Source organism: Nestor notabilis, unplaced genomic scaffold, assembly GCF_000696875.1.
Source record: "Nestor notabilis isolate BGI_N333 unplaced genomic scaffold, ASM69687v1 scaffold11626, whole genome shotgun sequence".
NCBI classification, from domain to species: Eukaryota; Metazoa; Chordata; class Aves; order Psittaciformes; family Psittacidae; genus Nestor; species Nestor notabilis.
This window is the reverse complement of record NW_009932416.1, coordinates 80640-100285: the sequence shown is the minus strand read 5'-3', so window position 1 is coordinate 100285 and position 19646 is coordinate 80640. Positions and strand designations below refer to the sequence as shown.

Genomic DNA, 19646 nt, shown 5'->3' with positions numbered 1-19646 from the left:
TTCAAACTGGATTCCTCGTTTTCTTTTCATATCTTCTGAAAAAGTCTCATTACTTGGCTATCATTTCACTAAATCCCTCTCAATTGCAGACATGCTATCATCTGACTCTCTGGCCTCTTTATATGTCCTGTTTATTTTTTATAAACAGCTGTTTCTGTTCAGTCCCCTCCATTCTTATTTCTTTATGCTCGACTGTGTCTGGGCTGCAGCTAGTATAGAGAGAACAATCCTATAGTAATCCACTCTTTATTTCTTTTTCTCAGACCATTACAAGTATTTCTTGCTTGTATAATTGTTTTTGCTTCTTCTGCCTCTCTGGGTACATCTGTTTAAGTTTTCCCCTGTAAAACCTCAGGCTACATGAGAGCAAATTTCTGCCATCAGCTTTCTCACTTTTTCTCCCTGTGTTCCATCCAGTTTTGTCTCTGGTTTTGCTCATTTCTTTGTGGGGGTCTTACCTAATTTTTTTTTTTTTTTTACTTGCCTGCTTTCTTGATAGGTTTTTTCATGAAGTAAGTGTGAAATCAATATCTGTTATAAATTCCTTTATTTTGTCAAAGTTTAAAGTCCAGAAGAAGAGTTTTGCTCTGGTAAGCCATTGATGCTTATTTATCAGAGTATAAGATTGGCTTTGTGTTCTGTGTAGAGCTGCAGGACTTTGCATGTTACTGAAGATGTGCGTGTGATTGCATTGTCATGGGTGTCTGTCCCGGTACCCCAGCATTTTATCTTTCTGTGAGCTTACATAGACTAGAAAAAAACTGAGGAATGTGCCTTGGAAAAGTTGTCTCTTGCTTCACAGATGCCCTGTTAGAACTGTCTTCTGTCATGGTCTTGAAAACACACACTGTATAAAAGCACTTTTCTTTTGTCTTCCTTTTGATAAAATAACTGTATTTGTCTGCATGCACAAAAGAAAGATTTGAAGGAGTTTCTTGCGTCGCTGCAGGCCTCCTGCTTGACTAAGGCCAAGTTGGTGTCTCATCTGAGGAAGAGAATGATTCTGAGGGGATGGAGATTAATTCGAATTACTTTTATTTTCAGAATTGTCAGGATGGTGGATAAGAACATTTACATTGTACAAGGTGAAATCAACGCGGTGGTGGGAGCCATAAAGCGTAATGCCCGATGGAGCACACACACACATTTGGTAAGTTACCCTGAATTGATGCTACCTCTTCGTGCTGTGGCAGAGACCACCTGATTTTAGAAAAGAACCTCTTTTTTTTTTTTTTGTTTGGGTTTTTTTTTTTTTTTTTTTAGCATTTGTTACAGTACTTTGTAAGTAAATTTGGAATAACTTTCTACATTGTTTCATGCCAAGCAATTTTGGCTATTCTTGTGTGCCAGCAACTGTAAGAGGTACAAAGCTGGAAATCTGCCCATATACCTCATAAGTAAACAGAAAACCCCTCATTGTATTCCACATGGGAATCATCTCATTTAGACTTTTATTGCCTGCTATACCAGAGGTTTTGAATATATAACATTATTTTATTTAGCACAGTGGTTTTATGTATCTTGAGTGCTCTCTTAGAGAAGACAGTCTTTATCATGAAAGCCATGAAATAAAAATTGAGGAAGTCATTATATGTAGGGTATATATTAATTTTTCATATGACATAGTATCTTTAGCTCTGCTTTGTGACTGCTGGATGTATTCCTCACTGAAACCTGTTAATAGTTGCAAACCTGTTTTGTTAAAAGCCATTAATACAATGTTTCCAAGTTTAATGATGCTTTGGTCAGTTTATGGCTTCCACAGTATAAACACGTGCACGTGGTGAACTGCGTCTGTGGTGTGTTTCAGAATGTCACATGAAGAACAGATGGCTGTCACCCAGCTCAAGTGGTTTCAGTTTGTCGAAGGACAGTGCCCTTATTGTTTCTAATAGACATTTCTTCATTAGAACTCACTGCCACCCAGTAGGAGGTGTGGCTGCAGATGTACACAGCTTGGGGAAACTGCTGCTCCTCATTATTTTAATATCGTAAAGATAGGCTAAGGCTAAAGGATGCAGCTATTCATATAAATTTTGCACTGTGTTTTTTTTCTTTCAAGTTATTTTAATGGCACCAAATGTCATTGCATTTCTGTTCCCATTACAATCTGCATAGATTAACATTATAGCAAATCCAGATGAGCCATTTCAATATGGTATGAGTTAGATTTACTCTGAAATTTATTGAACAGTGGAAGGCTAATCAGAAATACTTCTAAGGACAATAAAACCAAATCAGAATGCTCAGTCTTGAACCTGTGCTTTGACATTTGAGCTGTATGACATTGGGGAGCACTAGCAGGAAAATAAAAATGCTTCTCTTGATTTTGATGGAGTAAACGCGCTGACAGTGATGAACTTGGCCCTGTGAATATGAATGGGTCTTTACAGGCCCATTATTAAGATTTGTCTTCAGAAATGTCTGCCTCATTAATGACTTTCTATATATAACCTATAGGATGAAGAAAGGGATCCCCTGCTGCATAGCTTTAGCTTCTTAAAAGACGTGCTGAATAATATAACAGGTAAGTTTATACAGAAATCAGCAGGTGTGTATACCTGATAGTGTATGTGACAGTAAATGTACACATGTACTTGCTTGTCATAGTTACTATCCAGCAGTCAGATATTGAATAACAAGAAAAATATGTATATACTTTTAGACGAATAGTACAAATGTAAACTATTACACAAATACAACTGCTGCCACTGCCTGGAGAGATATATGTATGTGTATATATACATACTTTTTGTGTGTGTGTGCACACACGTATATATAAATATGCAAGATTTAATATACTGAAGCTTGTAGCAATATATGTGATCGGGTGTATACAGTATTTCTGTGCTTTGTTTATGCTTTCTGATCTGTGAATAGTGGGGAAAATCTGCTTAGAAAGTAGCCTCCCATTATCTGTTTTTTCCTCACATTCTTCTATTTGTGGTTTTCATCATCTGTTATCAGTAATAAGTGAAGCACAGGCTTCACTTTCCACTTGGGTCTTTTGAATCTTGAAGTGAAAGGCTTACTTTGTGACCAGTTGCACTGAAAGGAACTGGAAATCTGTATTGATTTCAGAAGTAGAACACAAGGCTGTGATGTGTATTCTGAGCAGTTTTTTTTCCCTTAACCTGTCTTTTTCCCCTTCCTTCACATGTTTTCTGTTTTTGTAATTTCAGGAGTGATTGTTTAAGTGTATGTTGAGAGTCTGGAAGTAGGGCTAATCCTGAGCTCTATGTATGTGGCATTCTGCTGGTTCTTCCCAGGAGCTGTCTTACTGATTGTAATATTTGAAAGTAATTAAGAATGAAAGAATGAAATAAAATAAGCTTTACTTCTGGTCCCTTATAGTGAGTGTTCAGAGCTGCACTGAACCTAAGTCTGAGTGGACTTTCTGCATTTCTAATTGCAAAGCATGCCCATTCTTGTGTCAGCTCAGTATTGAGCCTGGAATCCCATAGAAAGTATGTTCTCTAGAAGTACAATGGTGCTGCTTCCAGGTGCTTTTGAAAGATGCTGAGGACATGTACCAGTTCTAAGCCCTTATTCATTCCTCTTTTGTGACTGCCTGTAGGTATAATTCTTTGCTTTGCTTTGCCAGGTGAACTTCCTTTGGCTGTGAGCAGGACTCTTCTGTCAGGTCATGACATCTTAGGGAACAGCTTACATTTCTGGATGGTATCTTTGTTCTGGATGTTATACCCAGACTACATGACAGTCTGGATTTGTGGAGTGTTGTAAGCTCATTCATCTTCTGTAGGATATGCATACAGTCAACAAAAGTGTTTTGGGACAAAATTTTCCTTGTCTCCCTTCCATGAGATATGATTTTCTTTAAGACTCCTGAAGTTCTTTGCCATTATTGCAAATAGTTCTTCTCATCAACAAGAGCATGGAATGGCAGGATACTCAAATAGATGCAGTGTGAGTAAATGTCAGGGACTGGCCATTTATCTAGAGTAGCTAGATACAATGTGTTGTTGACTTGTTGAGGAAAAAATGCAAGCCCTGTATCTCCTTGTGTTAGAGAAAGCAGTTTAATGTACTGAGAGATTCCGAGACTCCCTGTGAGTATTAGTCATCATGTAAGTGTGGTCCATGCTGAGATAGTAATTGCTCATATGTGGTGATGATAGCATATTGGCTTGACTACTACAGTGAGTTCTTTTAAACAGGTAATTTCAGCTTCAGCGACTGCTATTTACTGACTAGGGTCTTGAGATGGGACATTGTTGCTATGCCGCTTTTTTTTTTTTTCTTTCCCCTTTTTTTTCAGACATGGACTGGTTCCCAAGCAATACTTGAATAATAGAGAGTCTCCTGCTTCATCTTCCAGGCAAAGTCCAAGCCTAGGGTTTTTTGTGGGTGGTTTTGGGGGTATTTTTTGCCTAGACCTTCCTTTCATGTCTCTTTCATTAGCTCATGGAAACGCATTGCTTTTATATTTAAATTTATTCAAGCTGTAATCTTTGACATTTGAGTTAGCTTTTGGTACAATTTTGCATTTATAGTAATATATATTATGTATTTTCTCAATCCCCCAAGAACCCATTTTAATCTGTTCCGGATGCAAATTTCAGGCTGCCTTGTCCCATCTCCCCTCTTGCTCTCTCCCTTCATTCCCCTCCCCCATGGAGCATGTTTGATCAGGTGTGGCAGGAATATCCACTGTCAAGCTGCGCCCTTTATATTAGTCAATATTATCCTTCCTTCCCTCCCACTCCCTTCATTCTCCTCTGGGCTTTACCAGTTGATTTATAATTTTGGAATTCTCATCGGAGTCTGTAATACAGTTTGTTCATTATTTAACCAAAACCTGTTTAATGAGCAAAGAGAGGCAATGTAAATGTTAGGCATGTTGCAGTGGAGTACCTTTTGTTCTCCTCTGAGCTAGTGGGTATTAACTCTATCATGACTGTGATGCTGAAATACCCTGGTGCAGGGTATAAAGATGCACCGAATACCTCCAGCAGCTAAGGAGCCACATTACAAAGTACTGCTCCTCAAGAGTAACTAAGTTTTTTTGGTTTTTTTTTTTTTTTAATTTGATTACCAAAATAGTAAAAGCTTGCTTGCAGCTAAGTGGTGGTATCCTCTCCCATCCCATTGTAATGTCTAAATAGGCTCTTGAAGGAAGCATCTGGAGAAGATGCTGTTGCTCAGCACAGACAATCCCAGCACAGACAATCCCATCACAGACAATCCCATGGATTATTGTAAGGGCAACTTCACTTCTGCAGTTCAGCATACTTAGCTAAGGGCCTTGGACCTGAATTAAATGGAATGATGTTGCACTTTAAAATTCTGAGAGAGAAACTTAATTTCTATGGCAATTTTATGTAGATTTATAAAAGCAATTTAATAATTTGAAAATGAACAGCTTGTCTTCCGTTATCCACTGTCATTTGGTTTACTGTATACCATTTGTACACTTTTATGGGCTGCATATATTTTAAGTATTAACAATAGTAGTTGCCTGAAAAACAGAAGGGAAAAACAGAGCTTCTGTCATTGTGGGTGATGCATGAGTTACCCCAGGATAAATTTAACAGCTGAATGCTTGTTGTACTGAGATAAGCACCGTAAGCCTAAGTTGGATGTGGTGTCTTGCATTTCCAGTGATTAGAAAAAGTGAAAATTGGCATCCTGAGTTATGGCCATATGGGAAGCAGTGACTATCAATCTTTGTCCATGAGTACAAAATTGAAATACAACTACATCTTCAAAGGTTGTTTTAAAACTGATGGAAGCCTTACTGATGGTGCAAGTTTGTATCTAGGGTCACTGTCACCACAGCTTCCATTTGGTTCCATTTTAAAGTTAGCTGGCTATCTAGAAAATGTGTCCGGATATTGAAATATTTGTTTGTTTTGTCAATTTTCTTATGGATTTAGGTCAACAGAAGGAAGCTTCTTTTTGGCATCCAGTGATAACTGAGCATTGTCTCTTTCATGAGTGTTTCCAATTTAGGATGCTCATTAGCTCACTAGGGAGAGGTGTTATAACCACAGATGGCTGGAAATACGAGTTAATTATAAGCCTACTTTTTTATGATCTGATGAGGATTGGGTTTCTTAAATCTTGCTGTGGCTGTTGAAGTCTTCAGACCATTCCAGAACGATATGGAGGTAAGAGCAGATACTTCTGTAGTTGTTCTCCTCATTGCAGAATTTGTGCTTCGCTCTGACTGTGGGGGATGAGTCAGTAACCAGGATTTTCGTGATTGAAGTACTGCTTACTGGTCTGTAGGATGGCTTTAGGATAGAAAATGACTAAATACAACTGCCTTGTACAAGTCAGCACTGCAGTGGGAGAAGCAGGTGTTTGTGGAAAGTGTGTGCATCGAGAGTCTATTTAAATAAGGTTTAAACTAGGTAAACACACCTGTGAAGAGGTGCTTGTGTATATTTTAGGTCCATGAGTGCCAGACTGGAAGGTTTGAGTCCTTTTATCCTCTGGTGGTTCAGAGTTAGTGCATTTAAACAGAAGCTGCAAAGTAAGCTGTTAGAAGCACTCTGATTTCATGCACATTCATGACATTTTAAATGAATGCTTGTACAGTGGGTTCAGAAGAATCTTTTCATGGCTTATTTCAGACAAGAAGCTGCTGCAAATCTCCATCTTTAGAGGGTTGGCTGGGGCATTAAGAGCTGGCTAAAGGTCAAATGACTGTAACCGTAAGAGAACCTTTGCCCAGTGTACAGACTTAATATACTTGTTACTGTAGCCATCAGTTTTCTGGTATGTAGATTTGATTGCACACTCATTTTATTGTGTCAAAGCTCTGGAAACTCAGGTTTTAGGGAAAATCTGACATTCATATGAAACACTACGGGAATTTTATCCTGATTTGGGGTTAATGTCAGAACTTTTTCTGAAAGACCTAGTTTTAAAAAGTGGTAGATCAGTAGTAAATATAAATAAGCAGCCTGATCTCAGTGCTAGTGCAGTGCTATTGAATAAAATCTGAGATATTCATTATGGTCTACTCAAGAAATTGTAAAAAAATAATATTTTTTCTTAAGGAGGTGTAAGAATTATGTAGTGCTGCAATGCTTGCTATTTTGCACTTTGCAGATAAGAGCAATACCACATTTTAATTATTATTTATATCTTGAGTTTCTGCAGGAAGTGCCTGGACTTACTAGGAAATAACAAATATTGATGAACTTTAAGCTGTGGTCCCTTCCAACCCAAACCATTCTATGATACTTCTCCCTTTGTTTGCGTTGAAAGATTGCAATGTTGCCTAGAGCAGACATAAAAAAAAATAAAAAAATCACAGATACACAGAATGGTTTGAGTTGGAAAGGACCCTAAGATCATCTAGTTCCAACCACCCTGCCATGGGCAGAGACATGTCCCACTAGATCAGGTTGCTCAAGGCCCTGTCCAACCTGGCCTTGAACAAAAATCACCTAAGCTTTTTTCTGTTGCATATCAGTTTCATATAGAAGACTTAGAAAACTCACTGGTGTTGTAGATGATGTCTGTTCTTGTGATAATTAAAAATCCCCAAACAAGAACACCCACCCCCACCCCCACCTATTTATTTATTTGAAAATAACAGTTATCCATATATGTTATACTTGCTGTTTTGGAAGAACAAGCAACTCAGGCTAACATTTAGCTGTTGTTGCGTTCTCTAGAAAATTTTTAAGGATGTAAAGGGTCTAAGAAAGGTCAGGCAATTGATAGAGTAAGGTTTCTTCTACAACTTTAACTCAGCCTCGCTCTAGTGGATGGCAATATGACTTCAGTCCGCATTGGATGACCCGACACAGTGTACAGAAGCGGTAAATAATTTCTCTTAATATTTTCTGTCACCTTCTTACTGTAAGAAGTATGAAGATTAAGGTGAAAACTTTAATTTGATGCTTTGCTTGCAGGCTGAATCCAGACTTGATTTTTGTGAATTGTGTTCAGACAACGCAGTAAAAGTTGTCACTTTAAAAGCAAGGTCCTAGTCTTTATGAATGCAGACATCCTTCCAAGAGAAGCTGCAGGTAGTTCCAAATAGTCTATTTGAGAGATTAATTTTCTTTTTAATCTCACTGTAGCATCAAATGTATCAAATGACTGTCTTATGGATGAGATCTTTGAATTTCCCTCAGATAGTAGGTTTCTGTTGATATTTTTTGGCATAGGTTTTCTTGGTGTTACTGGAGAAATAATAAACCAGTCTTTTCCCAGGTGGTTGCTAATTTTGTACTTTACTTGCTAAGCAATTTTCCTGGAGTGACACTAATGTGCTCTAAGAACGTAACTGCACTGGGACACCTGGGATGTGAATTTCTCAAGCCCAAAACTAATAACTAAGTTGTCATCATTTCACTTAAGATTTAATATATTTTCTGGATATGCTTGATGAAGAATAACTTAGTATTTGTGAAGCTTTAGATGCACCAAGATAAGCACTATAACCTTTTCCAAGGCTTTTCTGTTGCATGTGGGACAGCACTGATGCAGAGTATGCAAGGACTTAGGTATGATGGACTCTGAACTCTGATTGATTCTGTTGCATTGTACACTGAGCCCTTCAACATAGGTTACTGAGTGGAACTTGGACTCCTGAGAATGGGAAGCTTGTAATTGGGACATGATGTAACTATGACTGAACATACAGAAACGGCTAAACTGCGGTTGTGTAGAATCCTTAATGTGATAACTTTGTAGCTCTTGTGTTCATCATCTGTTTTGTGTTTATGAGTAATAAGAAACTTAACAAATTCAAAAGAAGTGGGATAACTCTGAGAATATATGGAGAAAAAACCCAAACCAGTAAGATGGTTTTCACACAAGGTATGTCAGCATTTCTCTTAACATCAGGATGTCTGAAATGGCTCTTCTGCAGTCTGGCACCACCACCACTGTGGTACCACCTTAAGCATCCTTTTAATACAGTTCTTTGGGTGCAGTGCAAGACTAGGACTTGAGCTTAACAGTCTTCCATCTGTGCTTGGCTAATGACTGGCAGGTACAGGCAGGAGGTGGTGCTGTTGGAAGGAATCGTTTCCTGACCCCCTAATCCTTAAGGACCCAAGGATTTAGATGGACAAGCACTCCTGGCTGTTGGTTGGCAGAGTTCCCACAGTGGGCTCTTTCTGTAACACCAGCCTTCTGTTACCACTGCAGGGCTGGGCTCTGAAGAGCTGCCACATGTGCATGGTGTGCAACTGACTCTCTCTTGTTCCACGCTTATTGAGCAATTACTTTCCCACTTGTTGGGCACTCTGTTATTTCCTTCAGTTAACTGCTTCTGTGTGAAGTGGAGCCATAGAGGAAATGGCCTAATGTACATACATTAGAAGGCAATAAATTGCAGTTTGATTTGGTAGAAAGGCAGTACCAGATGCTCTGTTGAAGTTTAGGTTCCTCTTAAATCATCCATGGACGTTTTATTCCAGATTTTTTTTGAAGATGATGTCTTTGTTTTGGTCAAGACTAGTTAAAAGGGATTGTGGCCAGTTAAGAGATGTTAAGTTTATTTGCATTATAATAAAAATCCTCTTGAAGTAGGAGTGTATTTAAAATTGCTGAATTCCAGTAGAAGTTTTAATTATTAAATATATAGCTCTTCTGTCACCTTTCCTTGTTTTAACTGTCTTCTCTCCTTGCTATACAGCTGCCATCTAAGCTATTAAAAGCAACGTCTCAAAGGTGATTTACTTCAAAGAAGCAGTAACTTTTGTCAGAAAGTGCAGGTGCATTTTTATATAGTTGCATAATATGTAGTAGAACTGCCAAGAAGCATTGGTCATACATACACAACAAGCACACTGAAGCATTCCTCACCTCAAAGAGTTTGTGGCTTAAGAGAGTAGAAGCAGAGAGACATATTTAAGCATATGAAGTTGTTAAACACTTTAGAATTTTTCTTAGTGACTACCTCTATTTGTCCTTCAAACAAGCTGTCGTTGGCCGATCCCTAATACAGTTTATAGCAAATCATGAGTTTGAAGGAGAGGTTTGAAATTGGGCAAAATTTCAAGAACAGTGCAGGGATGTGTGATAAGGTGTTTCTCTCAATAATTAATGTGGAAGAAAAAAAACTGGCAAGAAGAGAGGTAGAATGGGAGGGATTTAAAGGTAGGTATAAAAGCATCAGAGTGATGGAGAACACTGTTGTTAAAATAGTAAATTGGTTGGTTAGGGAACATTAATAGTGATGGATGTGCAGTTGGTGGCTTGCCCATTTGAGGTAGGCTTGCAAGAGCTTTTTCTTTTCAAGGTAACTGTACCTAGCTTGTCTGCTCTCTGCGTGTTGTGGAATAGATTGTTGCTCAAGGGGATTCTTTCAATCAGGAAAAAAAAATTCTTCCAGCATGTTATGGACCCCCTTGTTGTAAGTTTTTTAAAAAATAACTTAGATGGATAGTCAAGATCCTGCTTTTGTAATTTGCCATTAGAAAGTAATACAATGCAGCCTATTTGTCCAGGAAAGAGCTTCCTTACAGGAAATTACAGCTGTATGCAGTCCTATGAAAACTAATACAATCTTTTGGATGACATGATTTTAACTTGCTTTACAGCACCTTTAAAAGCTACAAAGAAAAAAAATTTTGGTGTATATTGCCTACTGTATCATAAACCTATAATACAGTAACTTAAAGGTAGGGTCTGAGGTCTTGTCATATGATGGATTCTGAGGTGAAAGAGATGGAAATGTCATATCATGGATGAATCTGAAGTGCATTCATTCCAGTAGTGGTGGTATCAACAAATACTTTCTGGGGAGAATGTTTGGGAATGAATGGAAATCTGTGATTTCCTTAATAGAGTAAGGAAGACTAAATCATGAGCGAGCTAAATATATGTAAGTCTTCTAGGGACAGTGAATCAGTACATGTCATCACAAAATTGTAGGAAACAAAACCCATCTTGAGAAGGAACATATATCAACTAATCATAGTTATTAAAGAAAATCAATAGGTCTGTGTTTCCTTTCGTGTTTTGAACTCCTAATTGTATTTGGACATTTCCTCTTTAGTTTAAGGGTATGAATAGACATAGACTCCTCATCACTTAAATTTTGTGCAATGAATGTGTCTGCGCTCTTTGCATGGTGCAATTGTGAAGTTAAAACTTGTGAGTTCAAACTACTTTGTATTCAAGCACATTGTGAAAGAAAGGGGAGGTGCATAGTTACATGACAGTTGAGGAACAGTGTGACATGACAAAAAAAGACAATGTGAGATGGGTAGAAATGTAAAAGTAAAGCATATTATATGAGAGCTTGCACATATATGCAATATAACTGAAGTTTGAGGTGATGTTGGCTTTAGCTATCCTGTAAAAATGAATACTGTTTCCATGACAGCTTATGCTAATGTATTTTGCAGTGTAATCACAATTACACAATTATGATACTCAAGGGGCGCACTTGATTAATGCTTGTTAGCTGAGTACCTTAAATTCTGCAGTGATGGTGGTAATTTGTTCAATCCTCTATCTATACCCTAATACAAGCACTTCAGAAGTTTTAATTTCCAGTTCTGTCCTTGTAGCAGTAAGCTGAAAATTACTCCTAGCCATAATGAAACAGGAAGTTATAAACAGAGCAGTCTTTCAGAAAGTGTATGCTGTCTTTGCTTGGTGGAGGAGTCTGAATGCTTGCATGACTGTAAACAGTTCTCGATGTGTGCTACTTAAATGAGATGAGAGGCTTCAAAACAAAGTTGTTCACTTTAAACTTAATTCTGGGAGGAAGATTTTTTTATTAAAATGTGTCTTTGTGCCTTGTGTCTTTGTAATTTTTCTTGATACAGGGGTGAAGTCTGCCAAGAGTTTGCTGAATTAGATTCATTTACCTCTTGATTAACTCTTTAAATAATTTAGGTTGCAAATTGTAAATATGAGGTATTGCTGAAATAAATAAAGATGTGGTTGTTATTTTGATCATGGCATACTGAAGAAGAACGGTCTATTAGATCTGGGTATAGGTGGGGGGGATATTCTAGAAATAAGACAAGTGACAGTGGCAAAATACAGTTGTATATGTAAGCATCTTTAGTAACTGCACTTAGGAACCTGGATGTTCTTCAAAGCAGGATTAAGCAATTTATTGTGGCTCATAATAATGCTGTAATAACTAAAATGGCTGTCATGGCAGCATGGGAGGAGCCACCATTAGCTGGTTTTCACTTCAGTCTGAGGTTTTCACGTTTGTTGCTCAGAAATACCATGTTTTCCTTTGCATGTCAGCCGTTAGTTAAAATATTTGGGTTTTCAGTGTCTGAAGTGCAAATATATTCAGTCAGACTTAAGATCTAATGAGCACTGTCAGATTTTAATTCTCTGCTTTCTCTCTAACATATTCCGCCTCAGTATGAAATTAGCACTTCAGATGTAAGTGATCAAGCTCATATAGGGAGTGGGGAGAACAGAGTCCTGGTAATATTTACTTTGGGGACATTGTTGATGATGAATACAAAAGTGTAGGAAATATGTTTGCTCAGATATTTACCAGTCTGTTAAAATATTGTCAAGAGGAAGAGACTTTTTCACTTGAAGCAGGACTACTGTGATTTTTGTAAGAAAACTAGGTTTTGGTTTGGCAAAGAGATAAGTTTTAAACAACAAAGTTTTCTGAGAGCTTATGAGTTTGCATGATCCAGGAGTGTGGACACTTTCATCATTAAGGCTTCTGCTTCCTTAAGAACATAAGGGAAGAAATATCCATGTCTGCTGAATAAAAAAGTAACATTTTCTTAGGGAAAGGTCTTTGCCAAGAGTGTTGGAAACATAGGGGAGGAAGAAATGAAAAGATTGAGACACTGTAGAAAACAATAAACTGTTAGAGTAGCTGAATGGTAGTTCAATAGTGAAAAAGAATTTTTTTTTTCAGAGAGAAAGAAATGGCTGAAGAAATGTATTCTTAAATAAGGGGAGGGAGGAGAGACTATTCTAGGCATCCTGGAACGTTTAATTTAATGGTTGGTTGTTAACTGACTATTAAAGCTTTGAGTCAGAGGCAACATCAACTTAAATTTTGCTAACTTTTTTTCCCTCCTCCCACTTTTACTAACAATCCATTAATAATCTGAAAGTGAAGCTCATTCTCATTCATCTGGCTTTAAATTGTAGTTTCTCTTTGGATGGCCGTTCTTAATGCTCTTGAGTTTCGCGACCCATACTGGTACTTGTTCACATGCACAAGACCCATGTGCTGCAGCGAAAGGTCACACACTTGCTTTCACTCTGCAGGAACAGCAGGTGATGGTACCAGCTGTTCACATCCCCGTATTAGATGCCTGAATTTGAGCAGCTGTATGAGGCTGCTAATAAACTCTAACATGTAATGCAGTTCATAATTTGCCCGCATTTCACTTGATCCTACTCAGCACTGTCCAGTATGGGGGGGTTTTAACATCTTTCAATGCCACCCATAAGATGCTCATTTTCTTTCTTGTCATGCACTCATAAGATGTGCCAGTTGGATGCTTGAAAAGTGTCTGGTGTTACAGATTTGAAAAGGAAAGGCTACCAGAAAAAGTGGAAATGCACAGGGTTTAAGGAAGTGGGAATAATCTCTCTATTGTCACTACAACGTTAAAAGTTTAAAACTTTAAAACATTTTTGCTAATCTAGGCTGTTCTAAAGGATGTAGTTGTCATTAAGCAATAGTAGTTTTGGATACAAACCTAGGTGGTGTTGGTTTGATTGATTGTTTTGGAAGAATAGGTCAAAAGTGCTTTCACTCTGAGGAACATCTACCTGCATTCAGCTAGCAGAAGAGGTCTTATTACACGAATCTGGTATTATAAGAAGGCTTTAGTGGTTTTTAGTTGCACTTCTAGTAATAAAATTGGCCTGGCAATGAGTTTAGATATATCCACAGTTTATTTCAACTTGTGTTTTTTATTTAAAAAGCTTATTTGTGATGTGTTAGGACCCTCTGTTAAGCCAGTTAAATAAATGGTGGAAAGGTTGAAACTGCCTGTCTGCACTTTGCAGAAAATGGGAAGAGGGAGTCAAAGGAAGAGTATTTACAGTTTTAAACCCTTTCAGCTCCTCTGTTCACCTCATCCTCTTACATCACTGATGTAGCTCCTGTCTCCTTCCCTAGAAGACTCGTACTACCTAGAACTGAAATCCTCTGGTTTCACTGAGTGGCCACCAATGTGACAACTAAGTCGTCTTGCTGATAAAATCCCAAGAGGTGACTTTAGTGTTTTGTGGTTTTTGTTGTTGTTGTTTGTTTGTAGGTTGGGTGTTTCCTTCCCTTCCCCTGCCTCCACCCCTGCCCCATTACTGTAGTCTTGAAAAGTGTTCTTTGGAATCAAAGCCATATTGAGGTAGGAGCTATAAAGAGCATCTTTTTTAACGTGTGGAGGTGGGTAAGAGAGTTTAGTTCTTTGCTCAAACTTAGAAATTCAGCAAGAGCCAAGGTAATTATCAGAAGTCAGGTGTTAAGTATATTAGAAAACTATGAAGATAAAAGAACGTAGCTGTGCAGTGAGTGTTGGAAGAGAGAGCATGGGAACAGAGGAAGAGTACAACTGTTAGAATAGTAAAGTGCCTCAGCTCAGAAGAAAAAAAGCTAGCTTTTCATTAGATCCTATTGTTATTGCTGCACAAACTCAACTCATTTCTCATTTTAGCTGGTCCAGCATTCTTCAATTAAACAATCTGAAATCTAGAACTGATTTTCCTTGTTTTATGTGTGTTGCTTTTCTCTAGCAAAGATGGTACACTTTATTTCCTGGATGGGGTTTGGCTCTCCCATAGCAGGTGAGAGCTGCAAGCTCTTTGTTTAGCATCTCGCCTTTTTTACTCAGCTTTACAGTTTCTTTCTAGACACCCAGTATTAATTGGTTGAAACAGTCAGTTATTTTTAACTGAATGTTTCAGATATTTAATTATTTTTACTGTTCAAGTGTCTTGTCAGCCATAAAGAAAGTCGTTGAGGTAAACAGCTATATTGAATGAAGTACCTCTCCACTCCCCATAACTGCTTCCAAAATAAGCTGAGAATAATGCTTTACACATTTTGTCTCCTTCAACATGCAAGAGAGGAAGCATGGATTAACATGTAGTGATTTCTAGGAGCTGTTCTCTGCTCAGATTCCTCTGTGCTTGGGGTGACTGACAGGGACATGTGGCTCAAGTGCATCTGGAAATATATCACTGGCAAAATTTGGTTGGGTAAATATAGCAGGAGTGGGTTGTCAGGGCAGGAGACACATTGTTCTGGGAAAGGAAGTGCTGTCTGTCTGTCGTCTGAATAACAACTTCTTACATTTTTGAGACTTGCCTATTTCTTTCAGTGCAACTCAGGTACCAGCTGGGTCTGACATACTTGCTGTGTTCTGCTGTCATGTGTTCTTACGGTGGGAGTGTTACCAGAAATGGTAAAATTGGTAGGAGTAGCCAGAGAACTGATACCAATATTATCCAATGGTGTTTAAATAGTAGTGGCACACACTTTGTTCTAGTTTAGCCCTTTTTGAAAATAGGCAGGGGCATCAGATGTGAAAAGTAATTTCCAGAGTCTCAGGGCGTGGTAATAGTGAAGAATCCTGACTTTTGCTTAGGTGCAAAATTGTTTCTAGCCCATATGGTTCCAGAAAACAAACAAACAAACAGAAAAAACTCAAATAAAATAGAATACCACGACACCCCACCCACCCCCACCAAAAATGGGCTGAAAAGCCATATTCTAAAATTCTTATCTTTTGTTGGCAGTTGATACATGGAAGATGAGGAGGGATAGAAAAAGCCAGTTATAAAGCTTTCCTCCAGCAAAAGCTCATTGGCAAAGGCATAAAGCTGCTTGAACCATTGTGATATTGTTCAAGTCTCAACAGAGATTACACTGTGCGGAAAATTGAACCAATGGTGTTAGAGAGTGGCCTAAGAAATCTTTGTAAGCATAGGGGGGTGAGGCTGTATTTTATACAGAAAAGCATAATCATGGGCAATGACAGTTAAAATCCAAACAGATGCAAGCAGTGGAAAATGGAGCAGTAAATTACTGTCTGAAGTTTATCAAGGGAAGTTGGAGATGACTACACATTGGAGGAGAAAAAACCCAAAACCACCCCCAAACCCTACTTAAACATCAGTAATAGCTGACTGTGCAGTCTCCCTTTCCATAAAACATTGATTAACTTCATCTATACTATTTGCAGCATATTCTTCATTCAGTGGGCTGGTTTTCTTTTATATCTGCTTGCCCATGAATCTATGGAGGATGGAACCCCTGACAGTTTTGTGCATGGTAGCTGCTTGAGGTTAGTTTCTGACTCTATAGCCTGTCCTGAGAGGTTGCACGGTGCTTTACACCGTAGAGCAGGCTGACTGCTGCCCTGTGATGTGGCTGTGTCTGGGGTGGGGTTAGCAACCAACAGGTGCTCAGCGTACCACAGGAATGTGGAGGCAGAGAATTTCTGTCCAAGGGCATTGCGGGTAAATAACTGTAGTTGTAAAAAGTGTTATGTGAGTGCTAACATTTTCATTGAGCAATGAGTCTGTTCTGAAATCTGCCTCACAAACTTCCGTAGAATAAGCTTCAGTTTTTGTTCTCAGAAATCTGAAGAGCTACACTAATGCTGGAATTTTCTTTGGCATATAGGAAAAACTTCATTTGCACAGGAGTGCAACTGGTTCAGACTAGAGGCTGTCGAAAAACTCCCTATAGTTACAAGCAGTAGGATAAAATGTGGAATTCTGTGCTTTTTGAGTAAAACCTGCATGACTAAGTAGAAAAAACTGTTTTGTCAGTGTACAGTGTTCTTCAAAAATATTTGTAATCCCTCAGGGTTACTTCATTATTTCTTCTGATTGCACCAGGCCCAAATAGTCTGCTGCTTGTCAGGATTTACACAAGGATAAAACCTCACCATTTCTCATTCACAGAGCTAACTCAAGACTTGCTGCCCCATTTACTAGCTGTGTTGCATAGCACACCTGACTTGCCTAGGCCTTTTGCAATGTAAACCTCAGCATAAGGAATGTTATGTTTAAAAAACAAACAACAAGGACAAAAACACCAAAAAAAAAAAAAAAGCCTGTGCTCATCTTACTGTTTCACTACTGCCTGCATGCCTGCTGCTTATCCCAGGTGTTCCAGCTTCCAGCAGTTGAGGTTTGAAGTCTAACTCCTTACAAGTCTGTTTCTCTTCAGACTGGCCAGAACTCTTCCTCAAAGCCCTTTTAATCTAGTTCTTTATTCCATTTTATTTTCCCTTTGCTTGGCTCACCGTGGAATTAAAGTGAAGGGGCTAAACTTCATATTGCAGGTGAAATTTCACGTTGAAGGGCACCTGTCTGATCGTGTGGTATTGGTAAACTGTTGTTTGTGTTTCTGTACATCAACTGTCAGCATGTATGACAACAAACTACTTATTAATCAGGTATCTAGTAAAACAAATTAAATCAAGCATAACATATTAAGAATATATTATCTTTGCATTTAATAGAAGGATGTTGTTCCTTTCACCAACATTTTTTTTCTAAATGGCAGGGTTCTGCTATGAACTGAAGACAAGAAGCTGAGATTGTCTACAGCGCATTAAAAGAATCACTGTAGTATTAAAAAGAATTGCAATTACTTAGATTCAAAGAAAATCTAGAAGGACCAGAACACAAGGAAGATATTTGTAAAGGGCTTTGAAATTGTAAAGTATTATGTACAATGAAATATAGAGTAGTATGGGGAGGCATACAGGAGAGGTGTTAGTTTGAATAAGCATAAGTAAAAGGGTATCAATCTATTAGCAGAGTTTAAATTTCCCACAAATGTTTATTGTTTCTGAACATGAAGAAATGTGAACAGAAAGGCCAAGAATCCATAGTGCATGAAAAGTAATCCCTTTTCTTTGACTTGTTAATGAGCAAGATGACTACATGTCTTTAAAGCAGTAGAAAATGTACAGGTTTCTGTTGCTTATTTTTGTCATTATGCACCTCTTGCACGTAGTGCTCTGAAACATTGTAGGGGAACCAAATGTAGATTAGAAATAGAAGCAGGAGGAATAACGGTAGATAATTAACACTAGATTAAATTGGAAGGAAAGGAAAGAGAGGAAGATTTGGTAATAAGTGAAAACCAGAAAAATGCTCAGAGGTTGCATTTCTGGAACAATTACAGAAGCTTTTGTACCTGCTGCTATGAGGAAAGGGACTTAGAACAGTTAAAACTCTTCTACAGGAGCCTTTTTATGCATGGATTTCTTCTTGGACCACAGCTCCACATTAAGAATGACTTTGCTCTGGATGTGTCTGCATGATGATTTATTCAGGATAACCATAGGATTACATGTAACTGATCTAGCTGTGTTGATAGGTGTCTTGTAAATAGGAGGCTTCTAATCTCTGTAATTATAATTGTTTTGCATTCTATAAGACAGTTGCAACTGTCTGTTGCAATATTGACATATTAATAATATATATAATATTGCCAATATATATTGGTAATATTAAAAGCTTATGATATTTAAGCCTTATTTACTGACAAATGCTGAATTATTAACCTGTTCTGATAATCTCAGCTGTTCAATTGTATGGAGATGATAGTTGCTTCACTTGAAATCTTCAAACTTATTTACTGCTTTTAGCTACTAATTCTGGACAAACACACAAAGTAAGATGATGAAAGGAGCAAACAGGGACATGTGGGTATATAGAATCTAATTGGGGGCATAGTTACTTTGTTCTTGACCTTCTCTTGAACACCTTCTAGGTGGTAAACTGCATGGGAAAGGAGGTGATCATTGCCTTTGTGAGATAGCTTCATGTCTGAGCTGAAATTCCACTTCATGAAAGCATGCTAAGTATTAGCTTTCAGTCTGAGCCCACAAACTTCAACTGCACAGAACTTTCTTAGCTACAACAGACTGCTGTAAAATATTTATGCTGCAACCTTATTTTTGGTTTTGAGAGAAGAATCTTATGCTCAGAGATAGCAAAAACAGTGAAAGCAAGGCAAAACTTGGGACCAGAACATAGACCTTTCAAGTGTACCCTGTACAAGCATAGCTGAAGTTTTATATCTGCAGAAGCTGCCTGAATTTCTTGTAATGCACTAACAGGTGCTTTTCCAAAATTTATTTTAGTTTTGTCTTCCATGACTCGTGTTCCCTTTTCACCTTTTACTTTCTGTTTGTGCCTTTTTTTGCTGTCTTTTCTGTCTGTTCCCATGTAAGCCCATTGAGACTCTAATCTTCCATGTCAAAGTTACAACTAGTATAACTTTTCAATAGGAAACCCCCTGTATTTGCCTGACACGGTTCTCACTTCCCATTCTTTTTGTCCCTTTGCACAGTCAGCACTGAGTTTTTGTTGGGCTTAATATAAAGGGGCTTAGAAAGGCAGGTGCTTCTGGATTTGAATTTATGAGACTTCCAGACATGGAGTGTCATATGTGCTTCCTCCCCCTTCCCCTGTCATCTTCTGTAATGCTCTGTAGTCTGTAATAGGTTGAGTTGTAGCATTCATTAAACCATTCCTCACATTCCCTGCTTTGAAAGCTTATCAGGACTGCTTTGATTTAGTTATCTGGAACAAAAAAAGCCGTTTGTGAAGGGTTGGAATGGAGCTCTGGAGCAATAACATATTGGAGATCAGATTCAGGTCCCAGTTGTATTATTCCTAGGGATTTGTTTGCCTGTGTACACACAGGAGCAGAGTGGTGTGTATGG

At 38.2% G+C, this 19646-nt stretch overlaps 1 protein-coding gene across 1 annotated transcript in view; it reads left to right on the top strand.

The window, feature by feature from the left end:
* Positions 1-1054: 1054 nt before the first annotated feature.
* LOC104407186 (golgi-specific brefeldin A-resistance guanine nucleotide exchange factor 1-like) overlaps positions 1055-19646 on the top strand; it is a gene marked incomplete at its 3' end in the record, with an annotated part of 98967 nt that continues 80375 nt past the window's right edge. Inside the window, 2 exon segments of the mRNA XM_010016387.1 lie at positions 1055-1150; positions 2461-2527. Of these exon segments, the coding sequence (XP_010014689.1) occupies positions 1055-1150; positions 2461-2527 (163 nt within the window).